This window comes from Lutra lutra, chromosome 4, assembly GCF_902655055.1.
Source record: "Lutra lutra chromosome 4, mLutLut1.2, whole genome shotgun sequence".
Lineage (NCBI taxonomy): Eukaryota > Metazoa > Chordata > Mammalia > Carnivora > Mustelidae > Lutra > Lutra lutra.
The window spans coordinates 68,319,726-68,339,710 of record NC_062281.1 but is presented as its reverse complement, the minus strand read 5'-3'; the positions used below and the strand labels follow the sequence as shown (position 1 = coordinate 68,339,710).

Sequence of the window (19,985 nt, the reverse complement as noted above, 5' to 3'; positions counted from 1 at the left end):
TACCAACTTAACAGCAGGTCAGTGAGGCCATCTTGGAAGCAAATCCTCCAGCTCCAGCTGAGCAGTCCTAGCCAAAGCCAGAGCACAGAAAAACTCCCCACCAAGGTCTGCCTGATTACATTGCAGGCAAATCAATAAAATGTTTGTTGTTTTAAGCTGTTAACTTTCACCATACTTATTATACAGAAACAGATAATAGTATAATAGTAAACACCAGTCTTTATGGATTATAACTGAACTTTAGCCATCGGGGTGGCTGAAAAAAATCTCAGCACCTAATACTGGACTGTGATGACCCCAGTTCTATAAATGCCTCCAGATACCTGAAAGTAGGAAATAAAACTGCTCTCTGGTATAAGACAATAATTGGACATAGTCCAATTATTTCTTTTAAAATTTTTTTAAAAAAATGATGGGGCATGTTTGCTTGCTGAAGACAAATAAAACATTATTGAAGCTCGTGGAGTTGGGGGATGGGTAGGATTGGTGACTGATGGACCATTGCTAGCTTTAAAAAAAAAACAAGAATGCAAAATTTTTCTCAAGAAACATAGTACTAGGTTATAGGTCCAGAAACTTTTGTTGGAAACCTGAGCCAAATATAGAGATGTTAAGTCGTATGCAGCTCTCAGATTCTGGGCAAGCTACAGGCTGGTAAGAAAAACACATTTAATAAAATGTAACACACAGAGATCTTAGTGGTCTGCTAAAGGCTTGAAGGTTTGCAGTGGCAGACTAGTGTCAGAATATCAGGTCCTTATTCCTTAAAGCAGTACTTTTATGATTGGTATAAAGAAATACTTCTAATATCAGACACTTTATCTACCATGTTTATACAAATATTCCAGTCTATTCCCCCTGATCAGGAAGAATAAAACCTGGTTCTTAAAATTAACCTTAGAAAATAACTGTAACCAGAAAACTATATAAAACAAAGAGTTATCGATTGGCATTTAAACTTCTCAAAAGTTTAAGTATTTTTAAGTCTCATGTTAAAAAAATACTCAAGCATAATACCTCATAAAGTCATTATATAGTCTGATAAAAACTCAAGATTATTTGCCATAAAGTGGTATCACTGCCTTGACTGCCACTAGAGGTCAGCACTTGACTCTCCATCTGGTTTTATATGGGGGGGGGGCGGGATCAATTCTCTAAAACAGATCATCATTTATGGTTCCTATTGTTATCTCATGCCATCTGTCTCGAATCACGAATGTGACTGTGGATCACAGAGAACTAGAGAACACCCTGACAATTGCTGGGGTGAGCTGTTCTATTCCATCTGCAAATGTGAGGAAATCATAGGACTGTGTAATGTGGCCTTCAGAGGGCCTGGGTGCCTCGGTGGCAGAATACTTCAATCATATACTATGGCAGCAGGTGTTCCAGAAATAATTACATGGCAGGGCAGTGTTGGCATCATTATTTGCAATTTGAAGCTAAATGGCGCCCTGAATTTTCTATTCTGTCCTTTTTGCAGGAAATCTGCACTAATCCTCACCCCATGGCTCTCTTCCTTGAGCCCCACTAACACTCTTGTTCCTGATTTCTTTCAGCCGCAGACTGTATTGAGTTTCTTGTGGGGAAGGAAAATGTACTGGGTAGAAATGCATGCAAATGTTTGTCAAGGGTTCAAGGGATTTGGGGGCTGATCAAGAGAAACGATATGACCATGAGAGGCAGTAACACACAACCAGATTTATTGGGTGTGGCTCAAACAGGATTGCTTGTGAGGGGAAGACCCTCACAGCATGAGACCATCCAGAGACTTATAGCTTGGGAACCACCCTCAGAAGGGGAGGGGACAAGAGAACTCAGAGAGGAGAAGGGGGGCAAGAACATTGGAAAGGGGGCTTGCATGTCTGGGTGATATCATTCAGGAGCATAGTAGGAAATCTCTGAGTCAGACAGCTCCAGAGGGCCATGGCAGCTTGGGGTCTCAGAACCATAAGCCTCTATCTTATCAATGGCTCCTACATGTAGGGTGAGGTCTTGCAGGATATAAAGTGAGTAGGCTCTAAAAGGGTGATAATCTGTTTCTTTGGGGTATTTTAAAAATAATTAAATGTGTAAAAATTTGAGTTTCACTCCGCTCAATTTTTGAGCTAATGGGTCTCAGCTTGCATAAAGAAATAAACAATACATAGAGACAATCTTTGGGCCACTTATTTAACAGTGGTATAAAGCCTTTTGTGCAATTAACATCCACAGTTGACCCTTGAACAACATGCATTTGAACTGTGCTGGTGGTTCACTTTTATGTGGATTTTTCTTTTTTAGGTAACTATAGCCCAGTACTGTAAATCTATCTTCTCTTTATTTTCTTAACAACATTTTCTTTCTCTATTTTATTGTAAAAATACAGTAAAAATTGACTATGTTATCAGTAAGGCTTCTGTCAACAGTTTGCTATTAGTTGTTAAGGCTTGGGGGAATTGAAGTTATACATGGATTTTTGACTGGGAGGTCGGCACCCCTTACCCCGACATTGTTCAAAGGGTTGACTGTACTTGAAGGAGGTGATGGAGACTTAAAAGATAACCAGGAGATCCTGGTTATCACTGACAAAGTAATTTTGATTCGTTCTGCCTTCCACTGAGAAAAACTAGAAAAACTGGAAAATATTGTATTTTTATATATACATCTTAAAAAAGCAATTGAGATTAAAGAATTACTGCTGATTAGGTCATGATAAGGAAGAAGAGCAGCTGAGAGGCTGAGCAGGACTCTACAGAGAAAGGAGAAAAATCTGGGACCCTACCTGACAAGTATGGGAGTCCTGCAATTCTGTTTAGACTGTGCAGTGCTGTACCCCAGGACACAGGGAAAAATGGAAGTAAATCATCTGTGGCTCACTATTACTTTTGTGGTCCTCCGTAAACCATATTCCCTGGTATTCATGTCCTTGTATGGCCCTCTTGAATCTGGACTGTTTCTCTGACCTAATTTAACCAGCAGAATGTGGCAGAATAGTGATGGTGTATCTTAAATCCTAAAAAGGCTCAGCAGCTTCTGCTTTTGCAGTCTGGTTTAAGTCAGGCACCTCTTAAGAAATATAACTATCCTGAGATTATCAAATACTGGGGCTCCTTACCAACTCACGTGGAGAAGCCACATGGGGAAGAGATCCCAGTCAACAGCCCTCACAGAGCTCTCAACCAGAGCCAATACCAACTTAACAGCAGGTCAGTGAGGCCATCTTGGAAGCAAATCCTCCAGCTCCAGCTGAGCAGTCCTAGCCAAAGCCAGAGCACAGAAAAACTCCCCACCAAGGTCTGCCTGATTACATTGCAGGCAAATCAATAAAATGTTTGTTGTTTTAAGCTGTTAACTTTCACCATACTTATTATACAGAAACAGATAATAGTATAATAGTAAACACCAGTCTTTATGGATTATAACTGAACTTTAGCCATCGGGGTGGCTGAAAAAAATCTCAGCACCTAATACTGGACTGTGATGACCCCAGTTCTATAAATGCCTCCAGATACCTGAAAGTAGGAAATAAAACTGCTCTCTGGTATAAGACAATAATTGGACATAGTCCAATTATTTCTTTTAAAATTTTTTTCCAGTTCTATTGGGAAATAATTGGCATACATCACATGTAAGTTTAAGGTGTACAGCATGATGATTTGATTTACATACAATGTGAAATGATTGTTGCAATAGGCTTGGCTAACATTCATCATGTCCTATAGATACAAAAGAAGGAAAGAGAAAAAATTTCTGCTTACCATAAGAACTCTAAGGATTTACTTTTTCACTAACTTCCTATATGTCATATTCTTTTGAACTTCCTATTTTTTTAATTTAATTTTTTAAAGATTTTCATAATTTATTTATTTATTCCTGAGAGAGAGAGAGAGAGGCAGGCTTAGGGAGAAGCAGGCTCCCTACAGAGAAGGACCCAGGTGTGGGACTGAATCCCAGGAGCCTGGGATCATGACCTGAGCTGAAGGAAGATGCTTAATCGACTGAGCCACCCAGGCACCCCTCCTTTAAACTTTTAAAATACAATATCTGAAAAATAAATACAATATCTGGCCAAAGTGATAAGCATAGAAGTCAAGACAATATGAACAAAAATCAGCAGAAATGAGACAATAGACACAGCACCACAGACAACCTCAGGTATTAGAATTATCAGATATAAATTTTAAAATATCTATGACCAAAAAATAAAATACAAGTTTGAGAATTTTCACAGAAAACTGAAAATCATTAAAAGGGACATTTCAATTTTTTTTTAAACGAACCACACAAATTTTACAACTAAAAAATATATCAACCAAACTGAAGAATTCAAGGGTAGTGTTTAGCAAGTTAGAGAGCTGACTGGAAGAGAGTTCAGAATAAAATAGCAAGGAAGAAAACTGCAAAAAGACAAGATACCATGCAAGAAGGTAGAATACATAGAAGATTCATTAAGAAGGTCTTAGAAAAATGCAACTGAAATCTGAGAAGGAGAGTAGAAAGAGAATGAGAGGAAAGCCATTTGAAAACAATGTATGTGAATTTTCCAGGTTCACAAACAGTATCAATCTATATATACCAGAAGCCCAATAAAAGCCAAGTAGAACAAATAAAAAGAAATCTGTATCAAAGCACATCACAGGAAAACTGCTGAAAACCAATGATGTAAAAGCCGTTATGGCAACTAGAAAAAAAAAAAACTATCTTCAAAGAACAACAATTAGACTTAAAACAGATTTTTCAACAGAAATAATGGAATTCAGAAGAAAATGGACTGACATTTTTAGTGTGAAGAGAAAATAATTGATAACCTATAATTCTATACCCACGGGAAATACCTGTCAAAAATGAAGGTGAAATAAAGACATTTTTAAGTTAAACAAAAAATTGCAAGAATTAATTATCAGCAGATCTGCACTAACAGATATACAAAAGGGTGTTCATAGGCAGAAGGAAGATAATTTTTGATGGATGGTCAGAGATGCAAGGTATAATCAATAGCAACAAAATTGAAAAATACATGAGTAAATGCACATAAACACTGTGAAAATCATGAAATAATGATTATATTAAATAGCAATTCTTGAGGGACTAAGAGATGGAGAGAATTAAAATACATGCTACCAACAACATTTAAGTTGGGAGGCAAGTAATAGTGTTCATGTTCTAAGATTTTTATATTGTCTTGGAGAAAGGCAAGAAGCACCTTGACACTGGACTGTGATAAGGATTTTATAATCTCTAGGAAAATCCCAAGGGGAATTTTTTAAATGTGTAATTTTCAAACCCAACAGAGGAAAAAAGTAGAAAAATTAAGAACCAATCCAAAAGAAGGCAAGAAAGGAGAAGAAAGAAAATGTATTTTAAATGTGACAAAAAAGTGGAAGTGGTAGATTTAACCTGAGTTATAGCAATAATTATATTAAAAATATAGACCAAATGCTTCAATTAAAAGAAAAAGATTGTGAATTAAAAAACCAAAACAATATGGTGTTCACAAAACACACATCTAATTTATAAACATACCAAAAATTTGAAACTAAAAGTAGAGAAAAATATATCCCATGTGATGCCTACCCAAAGAAAGTTGGTGTTGCTTTATTAATATCAAGGTAATAGCAAAAAGTGTTACTAGGGATAAAGAGGAATATTTCAAATGATAAAAGTTCAATTCACTGGGAATGTTTAATAGTTCTTAATTTGTATGCTTCAAAAACCGCAGCCTAAAATACAGCAAAAAGTGACAACTATAAGGAAAAATATGTAAACCTACAATCACAGTGGCAGACTGCAGGTTTAACAAACCTTGTTTGATAGAGTAGTAAAATGCCCAAGAATTTAGAAGATTTGAACAAAAAAATTATCAAATAAAATCTAATGCTCTTATACAAGAAGGAAGCATTTAACAGGTATGGAATGTATTCTGTAAAGTATACTATGTATTCTTTTAAGTTCACATGAAACATTTACAAAAATTGAATAAATAGAGACATAAAGCATCTCTCAAATTTTGAAGGATTTAAATAAAAATATTTTTCACTATAGCACACTCAAGCTTGAGAGCAAAAACTAAAAGATAACTAGAAAATTCCAATATATTTGAAAATTTGGAGGCACAATTTAAACTAATTCATCAGATCAATGGAACAGAATACAGAACCCACAAATGGACCCTCAACTCTATGGTGAACTAATCTTCGACAAAGAAGGAAAGAATATTCAATGGAAAAAAGACAGTCTCTTCAACAAATGGTGTTGGGAAAATTGGGCAGCCACATACAGAGGAATGAAACTGGACCATTCTCTTACAGCATACACAAAGATAAACTCAAAATGGGTGAAAGATCTATATGTGAGACAAGAATCCATCAAAATCCTAGAGGAGAACACAAGCAGTAACCTCTTCAACGCTGGCCACAGTGACTTCTTTCAAGACCTGTCTCTAAAGGCAAGGGAAACAAAAGCCAAAATGAACTTCTGGGACTTCGTTGAGATAAAAAGCTTTTGCGAGCAAAGGAAAGAGTCAACAAAACTGAGAGGCAACCCATGGAATGGGAGAAGGTATTTGCAAATGATATTACAGATGAAGGGCTGGTATACAAGATCTATAAAGAACTTTTCAAACTCAACACCCAAAAAACAAATAATCCAGTCAAGAAATGGGGAGAAGACATGAATAGACGCTTCTCCAAAGAAGACATACCAATAGCTAACAGACAAATGAAAAAGCATTCAACATCACTAGCCATCAGGGAAATTCAAATCAAAACCACAACGAGAGACCATCTTATACCAGTTAGAATGGCAAAAATTAACAAGAAAGGAAACAAGTGTTGGGGAGGATGTGGAGAAAGAGGACCCTCTTACACTGTTGGTGGGAATGCAAACTGGTACAGCCACTCTGGAAAAGAGTATGGAGGTTCCTCAAGCTCTAAAAATAGAGCTACCCTATAACCCAGCAATTGCATCACTAGGTATTTACCCCAAAAGTACAAAACTAGTGAAAAGAAGGGGCACATGCACCCCAATGTTCATAGCAGCAGTGTCCATAATTGCCAAATTGTGGAAGGAGAGGAGATGCCCTTCAACAGAGGAATGGATAAAGAAGATGCAGTTCATATATACAGTGGAATATTATTCAGTCATCAGAAAGGATGAATACCTGCCATCTGGATCTATGTGGATGGAATTGAAGAAGATTATGCTAAGTGAAATAAGTCAACCAGAGAAAGACAACTATCATATGGTTTCACTCATATGTGAAACATTGGGAATAGAGCAAAGGACAACAGAGGAAGGTAGGGAAAACTGAATGGGAAGAAATCAGAGAGGGAGATAAACCATGAGAGACTCTGGACTCCAGGAAACAAACTGAGGGCTGCAAAAGGGAGGGGGTGGGGGTATGGGGATAGCTGAGTGATGGGCATTAAGGAGGGCATGTGGGATGATGAGCACTGGGTGTTATACGCAGCTAATTAATCGCTGAACACTACATCAAAAACTAATGATGTGCTATATGTTGGCTAATTGGACATTATAAAAAAAAGAATATATATAGCAAATAATGTGTTAAAAAACACAATTAAAATGAGAAAATATCTAGAAGTGAACATTACATATTAAAACTTGTGGAATGAGTAGTACTTAGAGGAAAATTTATAGAATTAGATACACGTACTAGAAAACTGTGTCCAGCAATAAATTAAAAAATAATACACAATGACCAAGTTGAGTTTATCCAAGCACACAGACTTCATTTAACATTAGAAAACCAATCAATCACATTAACAGGGAGAGGGAGAAAAAATGTGTTTCCTCAATAGATGCAGAAAAAGCATTTGATAAAATTCAACATCAATTGACTGTTAGTGAATAGTAAAAGAGAAGAACTTGCTTTTTTAAAAGATATTTATTTATTTATTTATTTCAGAAAGAGAGAAAAAGAGAGCACAAGCTTGGGGAGGAGCAGAGGGAAAGGGAGCGAGAGAATCTCAAGCAGACTCTGTGCTGTGCACGGAGCCTAATGCAGGGCTTGATCCCATGACGCTGAGATTATGTATGACCTTAGCTGAAGTCAAGAGTTAGACACTCAAACAACGGAGCTATCCAGACACCCCCCAGAAGAACTTTCTCTTTAAGATACTAAGAGATACTTTAAAGTACCATATTCCAAACTATTATTGGCCCAGAAATAGCCAAGCAGACCAATGAAGCTGGACAATCTAGACATATAAGGAAAGGATTTTATTTTTTAAATAAATGGTGCCAGGACAGTTGGATAACCATATTATAAAGATGAGACTGGACACCTGCATTCCACCACATTGAAAAATCAGTGACAAATCAATTCCTGACTTCCATGTGAAAGGCAAATCTATAGAGGTTTTAGAGTTTAGAATTTATAGGATAATATCTTTCTGAATTCATGAAAAAGCTCATCAACTAAATTAAGAATTTCTGTTCATCAAAAGATTCCAGAAAGAAACTAACAACAAGTTCCCAGAAAGGGAGACTGAATATGCAATACATATAAATAACAGCAGATTCACATATATAATACGTATTTTTTAAAATACTACAATTTAAACATCAAACTAAAAACAAAAGACTATGCACTTAAATAGATGATATCCAAATGGCATATATATGTGTGTATAGATCAGCCTCATTAGTAATTAGGAAAATGCAAATTAAGCCACAAAGGTGGTGATGTATCACCAGACTGTCAAACACTCAATGTCCACCAATACCAAATGTCAGGGAGATGTGCACTGGGGCTCCTATATTGGTTTATTATGTTTTCACTTGGGTGTTAGCTTAGTCCAAGAGGGCACAGGAGTTCCACTGAACTTCCAATATTATGACAACTATCAAGTTCCATTATCGCAACTCTTGCCATCACCTAGGGTTGCTAATCTAGTTTGTTTTCACCTTCAACTCTGGTTTATAGCAGTTCATTTTCCTATTTATCACCAGTCTCCTTCCCATGATAGCCAATTTTTTCTAGAATGAATAGTCTATGTCTCAGCTCAGATTTTGCTTTCTTTTGCAGCCTGAGCTTTTTCAAACTCAGATTTTGCCTTTTTTTTTTCTATCTTTGCAGTAGATGCTGACTCTGTCACAAGGGTAGTTTTAAGGGCTCTAGGATATGGGGGGAAAATCACTCTTCCTTTTCTGTTATTTCCTTTTAGGCAGCAGGTAGCTTCTTCTGGGACATCGGAAGAGGGGCAATAAACTTTGTGGAGGAGAGAGCTTAGCAGAAAGTCACACCACAATGGAGAATTTTTTTTTTAAGAGGAGGGTGGGTGCAAAGGGCAGAGGGAGAGGGAGAGAGAGAATCTTAAGCAGGTATACAGGCCTCCATCTCCCGACCCTGAGATCGTGACCTGAGCCTAAGTCAAGAGTAGGACGCTTAACCAACTAAGCTACCCAGGCACCCCCATAATGGAGAAATTTTGAAATAGGAAACAATATGTGGTCATTGGAGAAACCAGCTGGAAATGTATTGAGCAGGGAAAGGCAACTTATAGACACAGCCATGCCAGGATGGGACTTAGTTCCCAGAAGCTTAGATCCCCAAGGTTTCCTGTGACATTTCAACCCCATGGAGGTATATCTGGCCTAGAGGTGAGGGAACATGGTCAGAATCAGGTCTCAGATAACTTAGAGCCTGGTAGACAGCGGTAGGTAGATCTGATGTTAAGAGGATTAGATGTTAAGAGGAAGAAAACTGGGCAGAACACTGTAATTCTTATTAGAATTATGCTACTGCCTCAGAATAGGGGCACTAAGTAATTACAACTATATATCCCATGTTTATCTTATCTGCCACTCATTGAATTCACTATGCATTTCAGTTGACAGTTGTCATTGGATTTTGAAGTGGAAGTTAGAGGAATTGATGCTACTATTCTAACATTAGTGATAGCCATACCAGATTAATAGATGACTAACTATAGAGAGATTTAGAACAAAAGGCATACATTCTGGTTGAGTATTATGTCACTCTTAAGTATAAAATGAGAAATTATAAGATCTTTAAAGTGAATTAGGTAAATTTTATATTTAAGTGTACTCTAGGCACTTTCCTTTTACTCTAAATTCCATACGTGCTTCCTTGCTCTATAGGCAATTCCCAAAGATGGGTCCTTGACCAACTACTTCCTGAGCAGTTGTGTAATTTTGGCAGCTGCCTCTGCTAGCCATATTTCCCAAGGATTCCTCAGAGCCAAGAGTATCTGCCAAGAGGAGTCAAAATGCTGCTGACGACCAGGAATTGGATTTGTTACAAATGGAGATGGTCCAGCCCTCTGAATTTGCCAAAGCTATTGTTAGAGGAGTGTGATAAATGGTTGAGTGCATCTGCCCTTGTGAGCTGACAGAGAGCTGAGCAGCTTAAAATATGACAGGAAGCCAGGCTTCTCTGGTTAAGTCTCGGGCAGTGTGTATCAGTCTACAACTGAAACCTAAAAACAAGGAAATTTATGCAAAGAGACACTTTCCAGGGGTTTCTTTTTTCAAGGCAGAAGTAATGGCTCTTGTATTTGATAGGCCTGGAAATGATTTCTGGGCCTAGTAGGGGAAAATGTGGCAATTGTATCCCAGGGCACAGTATGAGAATTCCAGGAATATCATCCCATTAAAATTAATGTGTTTAACGGATCCATTTGATGTTTTTTTGATGATGATCACTGTATCATTGAAGTTAGAGGACTTCTTTCTTCCTTTTTCACCCCTTCTAATTTTGTGGTAGGTCACTTAAGAGAACTAAACATTCAGCTACTAAAAGAGAACATTTATAATGAGCTTGGAAATGCTTACAGAAGAAAACGGTGCAAAGTAATCTGTATATTTTTTGTAACAAGAAAAAAAATAATCATCTATAATCCTAATGTGCAGCTATAAGCACTGTTAATTGTGGTTATAAAGTTCCATGTTCTTCTTTCTTTTCTACTGATTTTTCTGCTTTATTTTTCCCTATATAAAGACATATATACCAATGTGTGTGTGTGTGTGTGTGTGTGTGTGTGTGTGTGTGAAGGTCATTAAAGATTTCTATATCACTAAACCCAAGTGATCAATTTTCATCCTCATCATATTTGACCTGTTAATGGTGTTTGACAGAAATGACCACTATCTTCCTCGAAATACTTTGTTCACTTAGATCCCAAGACGCCATATTCTCCAGATTTTTTCTTCTGCATCATTGGCCTTTCTGTTTTAATCCCTCTGCTTGTTCTTCTTTCCTGAAGGCCAGTTTTTGGACTTCTCTTGGACCCACTCCCTTGGGAGTCTTTTCCAGTTTCACGGCTCTAAATACCATGTACCCACTGAGAACTCTCAAACATATATCTCCCACAATAATTCTTGCCAAAACTCCAGACTCATATATCTCTTTTACCTCCATGTCCACTTGGAAGTCCAATAGGCATCTCGGAGTTGTCTAAAATACAACTCTAAATTTTAGCAAACCATGCCCTACTGCAAGAACAAACAAAATCTCTTGCCAACTCATTAAATAGTAACTACAAACTTTTGTTTGCTCAGCCCCAAACTCTGGCACTATCTCTGATTTCTCTCTTTCTTTTATATCCCACATCCAATCCATCAGCTAGCCCTCAAAATACATTGAGAAACCAACCACTTCTTATTATATTTTCCACTACCACACTGACCAGAACCACCATGAACTTCGCTAAAAGAGTGTCACTGCTTTGGGTTTTGTCCTATCCAACAGTTAATAATCCTTCTAAAACTAAAGTCAGATCATACCACTCTTTTTCTCAAAAAACCCCAATGGCTTCCCATGCCACCTAGACCAAAAGCCAAAGTCCTTAAAAATGGTGTACTAAGATTCTATGTGCCTTACTTTTTTAATTTAAAAATATAAAACAGGCAGCATGGTGATGGTTAAGAGCATGTGTCCAGGGTCAGATTGCCTGTATTCAAAGCTGGTTCTAATTATTAGTTGTATGATATTGGGCAGGTTACTTAACTTTCTGGTGGCTGAATTTCCTCATCTGTAAAATGGGATCGTTATAATACCTATTTCATAGAGTTGTGAATATTAACAAATTAATATTTGTAACATGCTTATAATAGTGCTGATATATAGCAAAGATTATAAAAGATTTTTAAAATGACAAAATAAGCATTTATGCTATTGGCATGATTTCATCATGAATTCTGCACATCAAAAACATCTCCAGTGGTCCCATCTATAAGAATTTATAGATAACACAAATGTTTCTCAAAAAGCGTGAAATGGGGGCACCTGGGTGGCTCAGTGGGTTAAGGCCTCCCCCTTCGGCTCAGGTCATGATCCAAGGGTCCTGGGATCGAGCCCCGCATCGGGTTCTCTACTTAGCGGGGAGCCTGCTTCCTCCCCTCTCTCTGTGCCTGCCTCTCTGCCTACTTGTGATCTCTGTCTGTCAAATAAATAAAAAAAAATCTAAAAGAAAAAAAGCGTGAAATGTTTTGGTTAAACAAATTTAAAAAATGAACTATCATTGCTTTTGTTTATTCTGAGTTAAGAGTTGAAATAGATTTTATACCATGATTTATACTTTTAAGTACTTTGGTACTTTTTTTTTTTCAATAACTGTATTTATTAGTCAATGCTCACCACAGTAAGTGAAGCTACCATCCATCACCATACAACAATATGCCAATATTATTGACTATATTCTATATGCTATACTTTTCATCCTCATGACATTTATTTTATAACAAAGTTTGTACCTCTTAATCCCCTATACCTTTTGTGCCCATTTCCTTTCCCTCTCCACTCTAGCAACCACCAGTTTGTTCTCTGTATTTATGAGTCTGTTTCTGGTTTTGTTCGTGGGTTGGTTGGTTTCGTTTTTCATATTCTACACATAAGTGAAGTCATATAGTATTTGTCTTTCTCTGTCTGACTTATTCCACTTAGCCTCATACCCTTCAGGTCCATTCCTGTGCAAATGGCAAGATTTCATTCTTTTTTATGGCTCAGTAATGTTCCATTATGCATATATACCATATATTATCCATATCCATACCCATATTCATCTATCAATGAACACTTAGGTGGCTTCCATATCTTGGCTATTGTAGATGATGCTGCAGTAAACATAGGGATGCATATATCTTTTCCAATTAGTGTTTTTGTTTTCCTTGGGTAAGTACCCAGAAGTAGAATTACTGAATCATATGGTACTTCTATTTTTAGTTTTTGGAAGAAGCTCCATACTGATTTTTATAGAGGCAGCAAGAATTCACATTCCACCAACAGTGCACAGGGTTTCCTTTTCTCCATATCCTTGCCAACATTTATTTTTTCTTGTCTTTTGATACTGGCCATTCTGATTGGTGTGAGATATCTCGTTGTGGGTTTGATTTGCATTTCCCTGATGATTAGTGATGTTAAGCATCTTTTTACATGTCTGTTGGCCATCTGTATGTCTTGCTTGGAAAAATAACAGATCCTCTGCCCATTTTTTAAAAATTATTTATTTATTTATTTTTAAAGATTTTTTTTTTTTAATTTATTTGACAGAGATCATAAGCAGGCAGAGAGGCAGGCAGAGACAGAGAGGGGGGAAGCAGGCTCCCTGCTGAGCAGAGAGCCTGATGTTGGGCTCAATCCCAGGACCCTGAGATCATGACCTGAGCTGAAGGCAGAGGCTTTAGCCCACTGAGCCACCCTGGTGTCCCTCTCTGCCCGTTTTTAAATCACATTATTTTTTAAGCACAATGATGCTGAGCTGCTTAATCACCTACTTCCTAACCAGAAACACTTTAATTCCTAAAATAGGTGAGATTTCTTTCTTCCAGTTTACTATGTAGATTGACTTATAAAGTACACTTTACTTTTCTGTTCTATTTATGGTCCATTATTATTGCATTAAAATGAAATGGTTTAATCTAAACAAAAACAAAAGCTTAGGGTATATTCCTACATATATAGCTATCATGGCCACAGTAGAGAGAAAAAGTAATACAAAATTTCCAGTACCGGGGCACCTGGGTGGCTCAGTGGGTTAAAGCCTCTGCCTTCAGCTCAGGTCATGATCCCAGAGTCCTGGGATCGAGCCCCACATTGGGCTCTCTGCTCAGCGGGGAGCCTGCTTCCTCCTCTCTCTCTCTCTCTGCCTGCCTCTCTGCCTACTTGTGATCTCTGTCTGTCAAATAAATAAATAAAATCTTTAAAAAAATTTTTTTTCCAGTACCGAGTTATAAAATTCACTGAGTGTCTGTAGTGGAAAAATTACTACAGGCTTTTTTAACATGGTTTTAATCATTATTTAAATCTGTCTGTAAAGGAAAGTGAAGGAAATGGCCACCAGTTACTCCCCTGACGATCACAGCTCAGTTCTTACATTCATTTCACAGGGTTATACTTGAGTATAACTGAAGAATAAATAACCCTCAAATATCTTCCTCCCCCTCACACACTGTAACATAACACATACACATACCCTTCAGGAAATGACTTATGATCACAGAGAAGAGAGCACTTTTTACACAAGTAAATTTCTACAGATTATTCAAAATGGAAAGACCTATTTGAAAAGAAGTCAAATATACATTCGAAAACAAAGGAAGTCATAGTAGCTGCTCATTAAAACGAAAGGGACTAAGGATTTGTGTGAGATTTGTGAAAAGGGTCATAGTATTTATCCATCGTAATATGAATCAGATTTTTTTTGACAGTTGAGTTTAACTTTTTGAATATGTGGTATGAAGTTTTGTTAATTCTAGAAACTTGTTCCAGTTCTAAGTGGAATTTTGATATAAACTGACCCTATTGCACGAACTCTTAAAGGCCTCTGCATGTTGAAGTGGGCCACTGATCAGCTCCCAGGTAAAAATAAAGTTCACATATTTGCCAACAGCAAAAACATACTCCACAACTATGCAGCAGTTTGAGAATTCCTTTGAGGATGTGAGGACAGAAACAATCCTACTGTGCCTGCACATTAGAAACAAGAGACAACATCTGATGAAAACTTGCTCAGTTATACCAACATTTTTGTGAAATTTACCACCTCACAGTAATTGCCTGTAAACACAATGTACAAATGAATAGCTTTCCTCTAAAATGTCGCTGCAATTGTTGTCAAATAACCCTTTTCCTCACTTTTTTTTTAATTTTAAAAGAAAATTGGCCCTGAAACACCATCCAGACAAGAATCCAGATGACCCAGCTGCTGCTGAGAAGTTTAAAGAAATCAACAACGCCCACACAATACTTACTGACATGTCAAAGAGAAACATATATGACAAGTATGGATCTCTGGGACTCTATGTGGCTGAGCAATTTGGAGATGAAAATGTTAATACCTACTTCATGCTGTCAAGCTGGTGGGCAAAGGTAAAGCAGTTTTTTCTTTTAAAAATGATATCCTAGAAAAATCATGGTATTATTCACTCTTTAGACTCCATTTCAGAGAAAACCTAACCTTCACTGTATTACTAAACTCTTGTAAATAAAAAGCGATACCGCTTCGACCAAAAGTTGTTATTTGAGGATCCTTTTTGTTTTGTTTTAGCTCATCAAATAATTATAAAATACAGCATGACTTAAAATACCTCTAGACATTCGTTATAATTGAATTTGAGGCTTTAGGTTAATTCTGACTGCCCTCCCTCTCCCTGTAACGACTAATTAAGAACTGACTCACTGCTCAAAAACAAAAATAATTTATTAGTGTGACAAGTGCTTAGTAAATCATTATAGGCCAAATTTAGCCATGTACTTTACTATCTATAGCATAAGCTACCTGAGCAAACATAGTACTTGGGAGAATGTGTGGTAATTATGTCATAGGCTCACATGGGGCCTGACTTCAAGTAGTGGAGAAGGAAATGAACTGGAAAAAGTGAGAATTAAGTAGTGCTGGACAGGGTGTTGAAGAGACACAGAGGGAGGGGGAAAAAAAGTATATCTGGTCAAGAAGAAGGCAATGTTTTTAAGGATTTAGTGCAGTCAGAATTGACTTTTGACAGTAAGTTTTGTGTGGTTTCCTAGGAATACCTAGTGTTTGATGATGGTTACATATTTGGTTATGAATTTTAATATCCTTATCTTCTGATAAAAGTGTATTTACATGTGAACCATATATATGGTCCATCAGCTTATGTTTTGGACAGTTCATATATTTTGTGAAAGCATATGAACTCACATTCATATGGGTACTAATTAATAATTTTAAAAACTACAGATTTCCAAAAAGAGGGACTGCTATTTTCTTCCACTAGAATAAATCTTGCTAAATTGAAGAGTTTTATATACGCAGGAGGAGAGAGAATATATTTTTATACATAAGCATGGAGAGTCTGCAACCTGAAGGCTCACTTGTCTTCTACAGTCTCCCAAATTTCTTTTTGTAGAGATAACTGGGATTCCCACTGAAATCCCCTTTCCCTATTGTTGAAGACCTGGGAGGGAAACAAGTTCCCACCGAGTGGCTTGGACTTTGGAATGAAAGTGTATATAATGACAATGTCATTTATGATAGATGGAGTGTTCATATAACAATGTGGGCTTGCCTGTGAATCTAACCTCCAGGTATGACATTCTCTCCATGGGAAGGTGCATCTGGCCTTCTAGATAATTTACACACTAGCACCTGGTTGCATATTGGGGCTAGCCTTCATAAAAACAAGAATAGGCTTCCTTGCTGAGGAAGTTGACAAAACTGACCAAAATTCATATAGAAAAGCAGAAGCTGTCCAGCAGTATAAGAGGTATGTGAAATAATTCCTAATATGGCTCTTTAAGATAAGGTTATTAAAAAAATCCACGTTCTTCTTCTGTTTATGTCAAAAACCTCATTATGTAGTGCCCATTAGAGTGGGATGGCATATAATGACCGTGTATTAAGTATGCACTGCAAGAAGGATTTATGGTACCACTGAAAATATGTATTTCAAAATATTGGACTCCTACTTATGCCTAGTAGTGTGCTAAGAACTGTAAGTATACAAGGCAAGGTTATTTCTGCAAAAGGTAAACAATCTAGTTGGAATACTTAAAGAACAAAACAGTATATGGATTAAAGGAAATTTTTAGAGAAGGGAAAAATACGGGAATTGCGTGGTAAAGACAAAAAAGGACAAAGGTAGGTAAAGAAAGGAGGAGCTGGTTGGGGCAGTAACTCAGGAATACTGCACAGGAGGGTTTTGGAGGCAGTTGGTGAGGCGAAGGGTGTTATAGTTTTGTTTTCAGAGTAATTTATTTAAGTCTATGAAAATGTAGAGTATACATGGCAAAAAGATGATCGACATGAGAAGTGTGACTAAAGCTACCTCCGTCCAAGCCACTGTAGTCTCCATGCCATCATGGGGGCCAGGGTTGGGGATGGGGAGCTGGTCTAGGAAGCAGGAATGAGCCAGGTGAGGTTCATCAATGTTAAAGATTTCTACCCTAAGTTTCTGAAGAAGTGCATATGAATAAGATGATCTTCATCCACTTCCTCTTTTTAGATAAAATCTGCATTCTTATTCAAAGATGTATAAAACACTTCCCAGATTAAATAACATATTTTTAAAAAAATCAAATTTATTTTCCTCAATTTACAAAAGTTGGCATATTTTAACTTAAATTGGAGGTTGGGGAAGTTCTTTTTATTTGTAACTACGACAGACTTAGTAAAGCAAACTTTTTATCTTAATCTTTTTAAAGTATTTTTATTTATTTATTTTTGAGAGAGAGAAAATGAGCATGGGGAGGGGAAGATGAGCAAGGAGCCTGGTACAGGACTCAATCCCAGGACTCTGGGATCAGGACCTGAGCCGAAGGCAGATGCTTAACTAACTGAGCCACCCAGGGACCCTTAAGCAAACCTTTTATATGCTTGTGGAAAAACCCTGGTGCTGGATGTTCATTAGGAGGAACAAAACATTTTTTTACCCATTACTTCATAATTCGTTAATTCAATAAGTATTTATTATCTTCCACAGGACATGAACTAAATCTTTAGGTTAGGAGGGACTGAAGGATGACTAACATATAGTTCCAGCCTTCAAGAACCTCAGTCTAATGTGAGACAGACATATAAAGTGATCAATGTCCTAAAGTGTCAACAACAACAACAAAATGTGGGGGAAATTTATGCGTACACTTGGGGCACAAAGGAGGGAGAAACTATTTGAGTGGGGGGGATCAGGAAAGATGTCAGAGAGAGGATCTTTGAGATGAACCTTGAACACAGAGTAGGCATTTTTTAGATGGCTGGGGAATGGGAAGGAGCCCTATGGGCAGATGGATCCACAGGGAAAGCAAAGCTAGGGTAGGTACAGCAGGAACAGGGCTGTGCTAATTCACTGAAGGGTTTTAAGCCAGATGAATATTAATAAGGAGCCTGAGCCTTTCCTGAGAGGCAGGAAAGTTGCTACATGGGTTCAAGAGAATGTGTATTTCAGAAAGTTCCAACTACAACGTGCAGAATAGAATAGGAGGCAAGAGTAGAAGCAAGGAGGCCAGTTAGGAGGCCTCTAGTTAGGAATGAAAAAAGTGAAAGGCAGAGATAATGAGATCTTTCTAAAGTCCTACTGGTCAGAATAGAGACAGAGAGGGTGGGTATAAGAGATCTTGAAGAACTGGCAGGACTTGGTGACTAAGAGAAATGTGGAGGTGGGAGGGAAAGCTATCAAAACTCTTCTTTGATGAGAATGATCCGGTCCCCTTGGTTAGGTCATTTGATCTGTAGAGGTTTTTTGTTTTGTTTGCTCTATTCTTTTTTTTTTTAAGGATTTTAAAAAATTATTTATTTATTTGACAGACCGAGATCACAAGTAGGCAGAGAGGCAGGCAGAGAGAGAGAGAGAGAGAGAGGAGGAAGCAGGCTCCCCGCCGAGCAAGAGCCAGATGCTGGGCTCAATCCCAGGACTCTGGGATCATGACCTGAGCCGAAGGCAGAGGCTTTAACCCACTGAGCCACCCAGGCACCCCTTGTTTGCTCTTTTTTAAAATTTCTTTTCAGCATAACGGAATTCATTGTTTATGCACCACACCCAGTGCTCCATGCAATACGTGCCCTCCATAATACCTACCACCTGGCTCCCCCCAACCTCTCATCCCCCGCCCCTTCAAAACCCTCAGATTGTTTTTCGGAGTCCATAGTCTCTCATGGTTCATCTCTCCCTCCAATTTCCCTCAACTCCCTTCTCCTCTCCATCTCCCTATGTCCTCCATGTTATTTGTTATGCTCCACAAATAAGTGAAACCATATGATAATTGACTCTCTCTGCTTGCCTTATTTCACTCAACATAATCTCTTCCAGTCCCGTCCATGTTGCTACAAAAGTTGGGTATTCATCCTTTCTGAGGGAGGCATAATACTCCATAGTGTATATGGACCACATCTTCCTTATCCATTCATCCGTTGAAGGGCATCTTGGTTCTTTCCAGTTTGGCGACCGTGGCCATTGCTGCTATAAACACTGGGGTACAGATGGCCCTTCTTTTCACTACATCTGTATCTTTGGTGTAAATACCCAGTAGTGCAATTGCAGGGCCATAGGGAAGCTCTATTTCTAATTTCTTAAGGAATCTCCACACTGTTCTCCAAAGTGGCTACACCAACTTGCATTCCCACCAACAGTGCAAGAGGGTTTCCCTTTCTCCACATCCTCTCCAACACACCTTGTTTCTTGTCTTGCTAATTTTGGCCATTCTAACTGGTATAAGGTGGTATCTCAATGTGGTTTTAATTTGAATCTCCTTGTATGTCTTCATTGGAGAAGTGTCTGTTCATGTCTTCTGCCCATTTTCTGACATGATTATCTGTTTTGTGTGTGTTGAGTTTGAGAACTTCTTTATAGATCCTGGATATCAGCCTTTTGTCTGCACTGTCATTTGCAAATATCTTCTCCCATTCCGTGGGTTGCCTCTTTGTTTTGTTGATTGTTTCCTTTGCTGTGCAGAAGCTAATGACCACCATAGCTTATGACTAAAGAAGAAAACATCACCCTTCATTACTTAGGCTACTCGTCACTTCCTGTGAACTTGTTAGACAAAA

At 37.8% G+C, this 19,985-nt stretch overlaps 1 protein-coding gene across 4 annotated transcripts in view; it reads left to right on the top strand.

Annotated features, from left to right (window-relative positions):
* Positions 1-19,985, top strand: part of DNAJC5B (DnaJ heat shock protein family (Hsp40) member C5 beta) — a 104,126-nt gene that overhangs the window by 63,207 nt on the left and 20,934 nt on the right. For all 4 annotated transcript variants that reach the window (XM_047728282.1, XM_047728281.1, XM_047728283.1 and 1 more), the window contains exon 4: positions 15,121-15,334. In XM_047728282.1, coding sequence (XP_047584238.1) covers positions 15,121-15,334 — 214 coding nt within the window. The remainder of the gene's footprint in view (positions 1-15,120; positions 15,335-19,985) is intronic.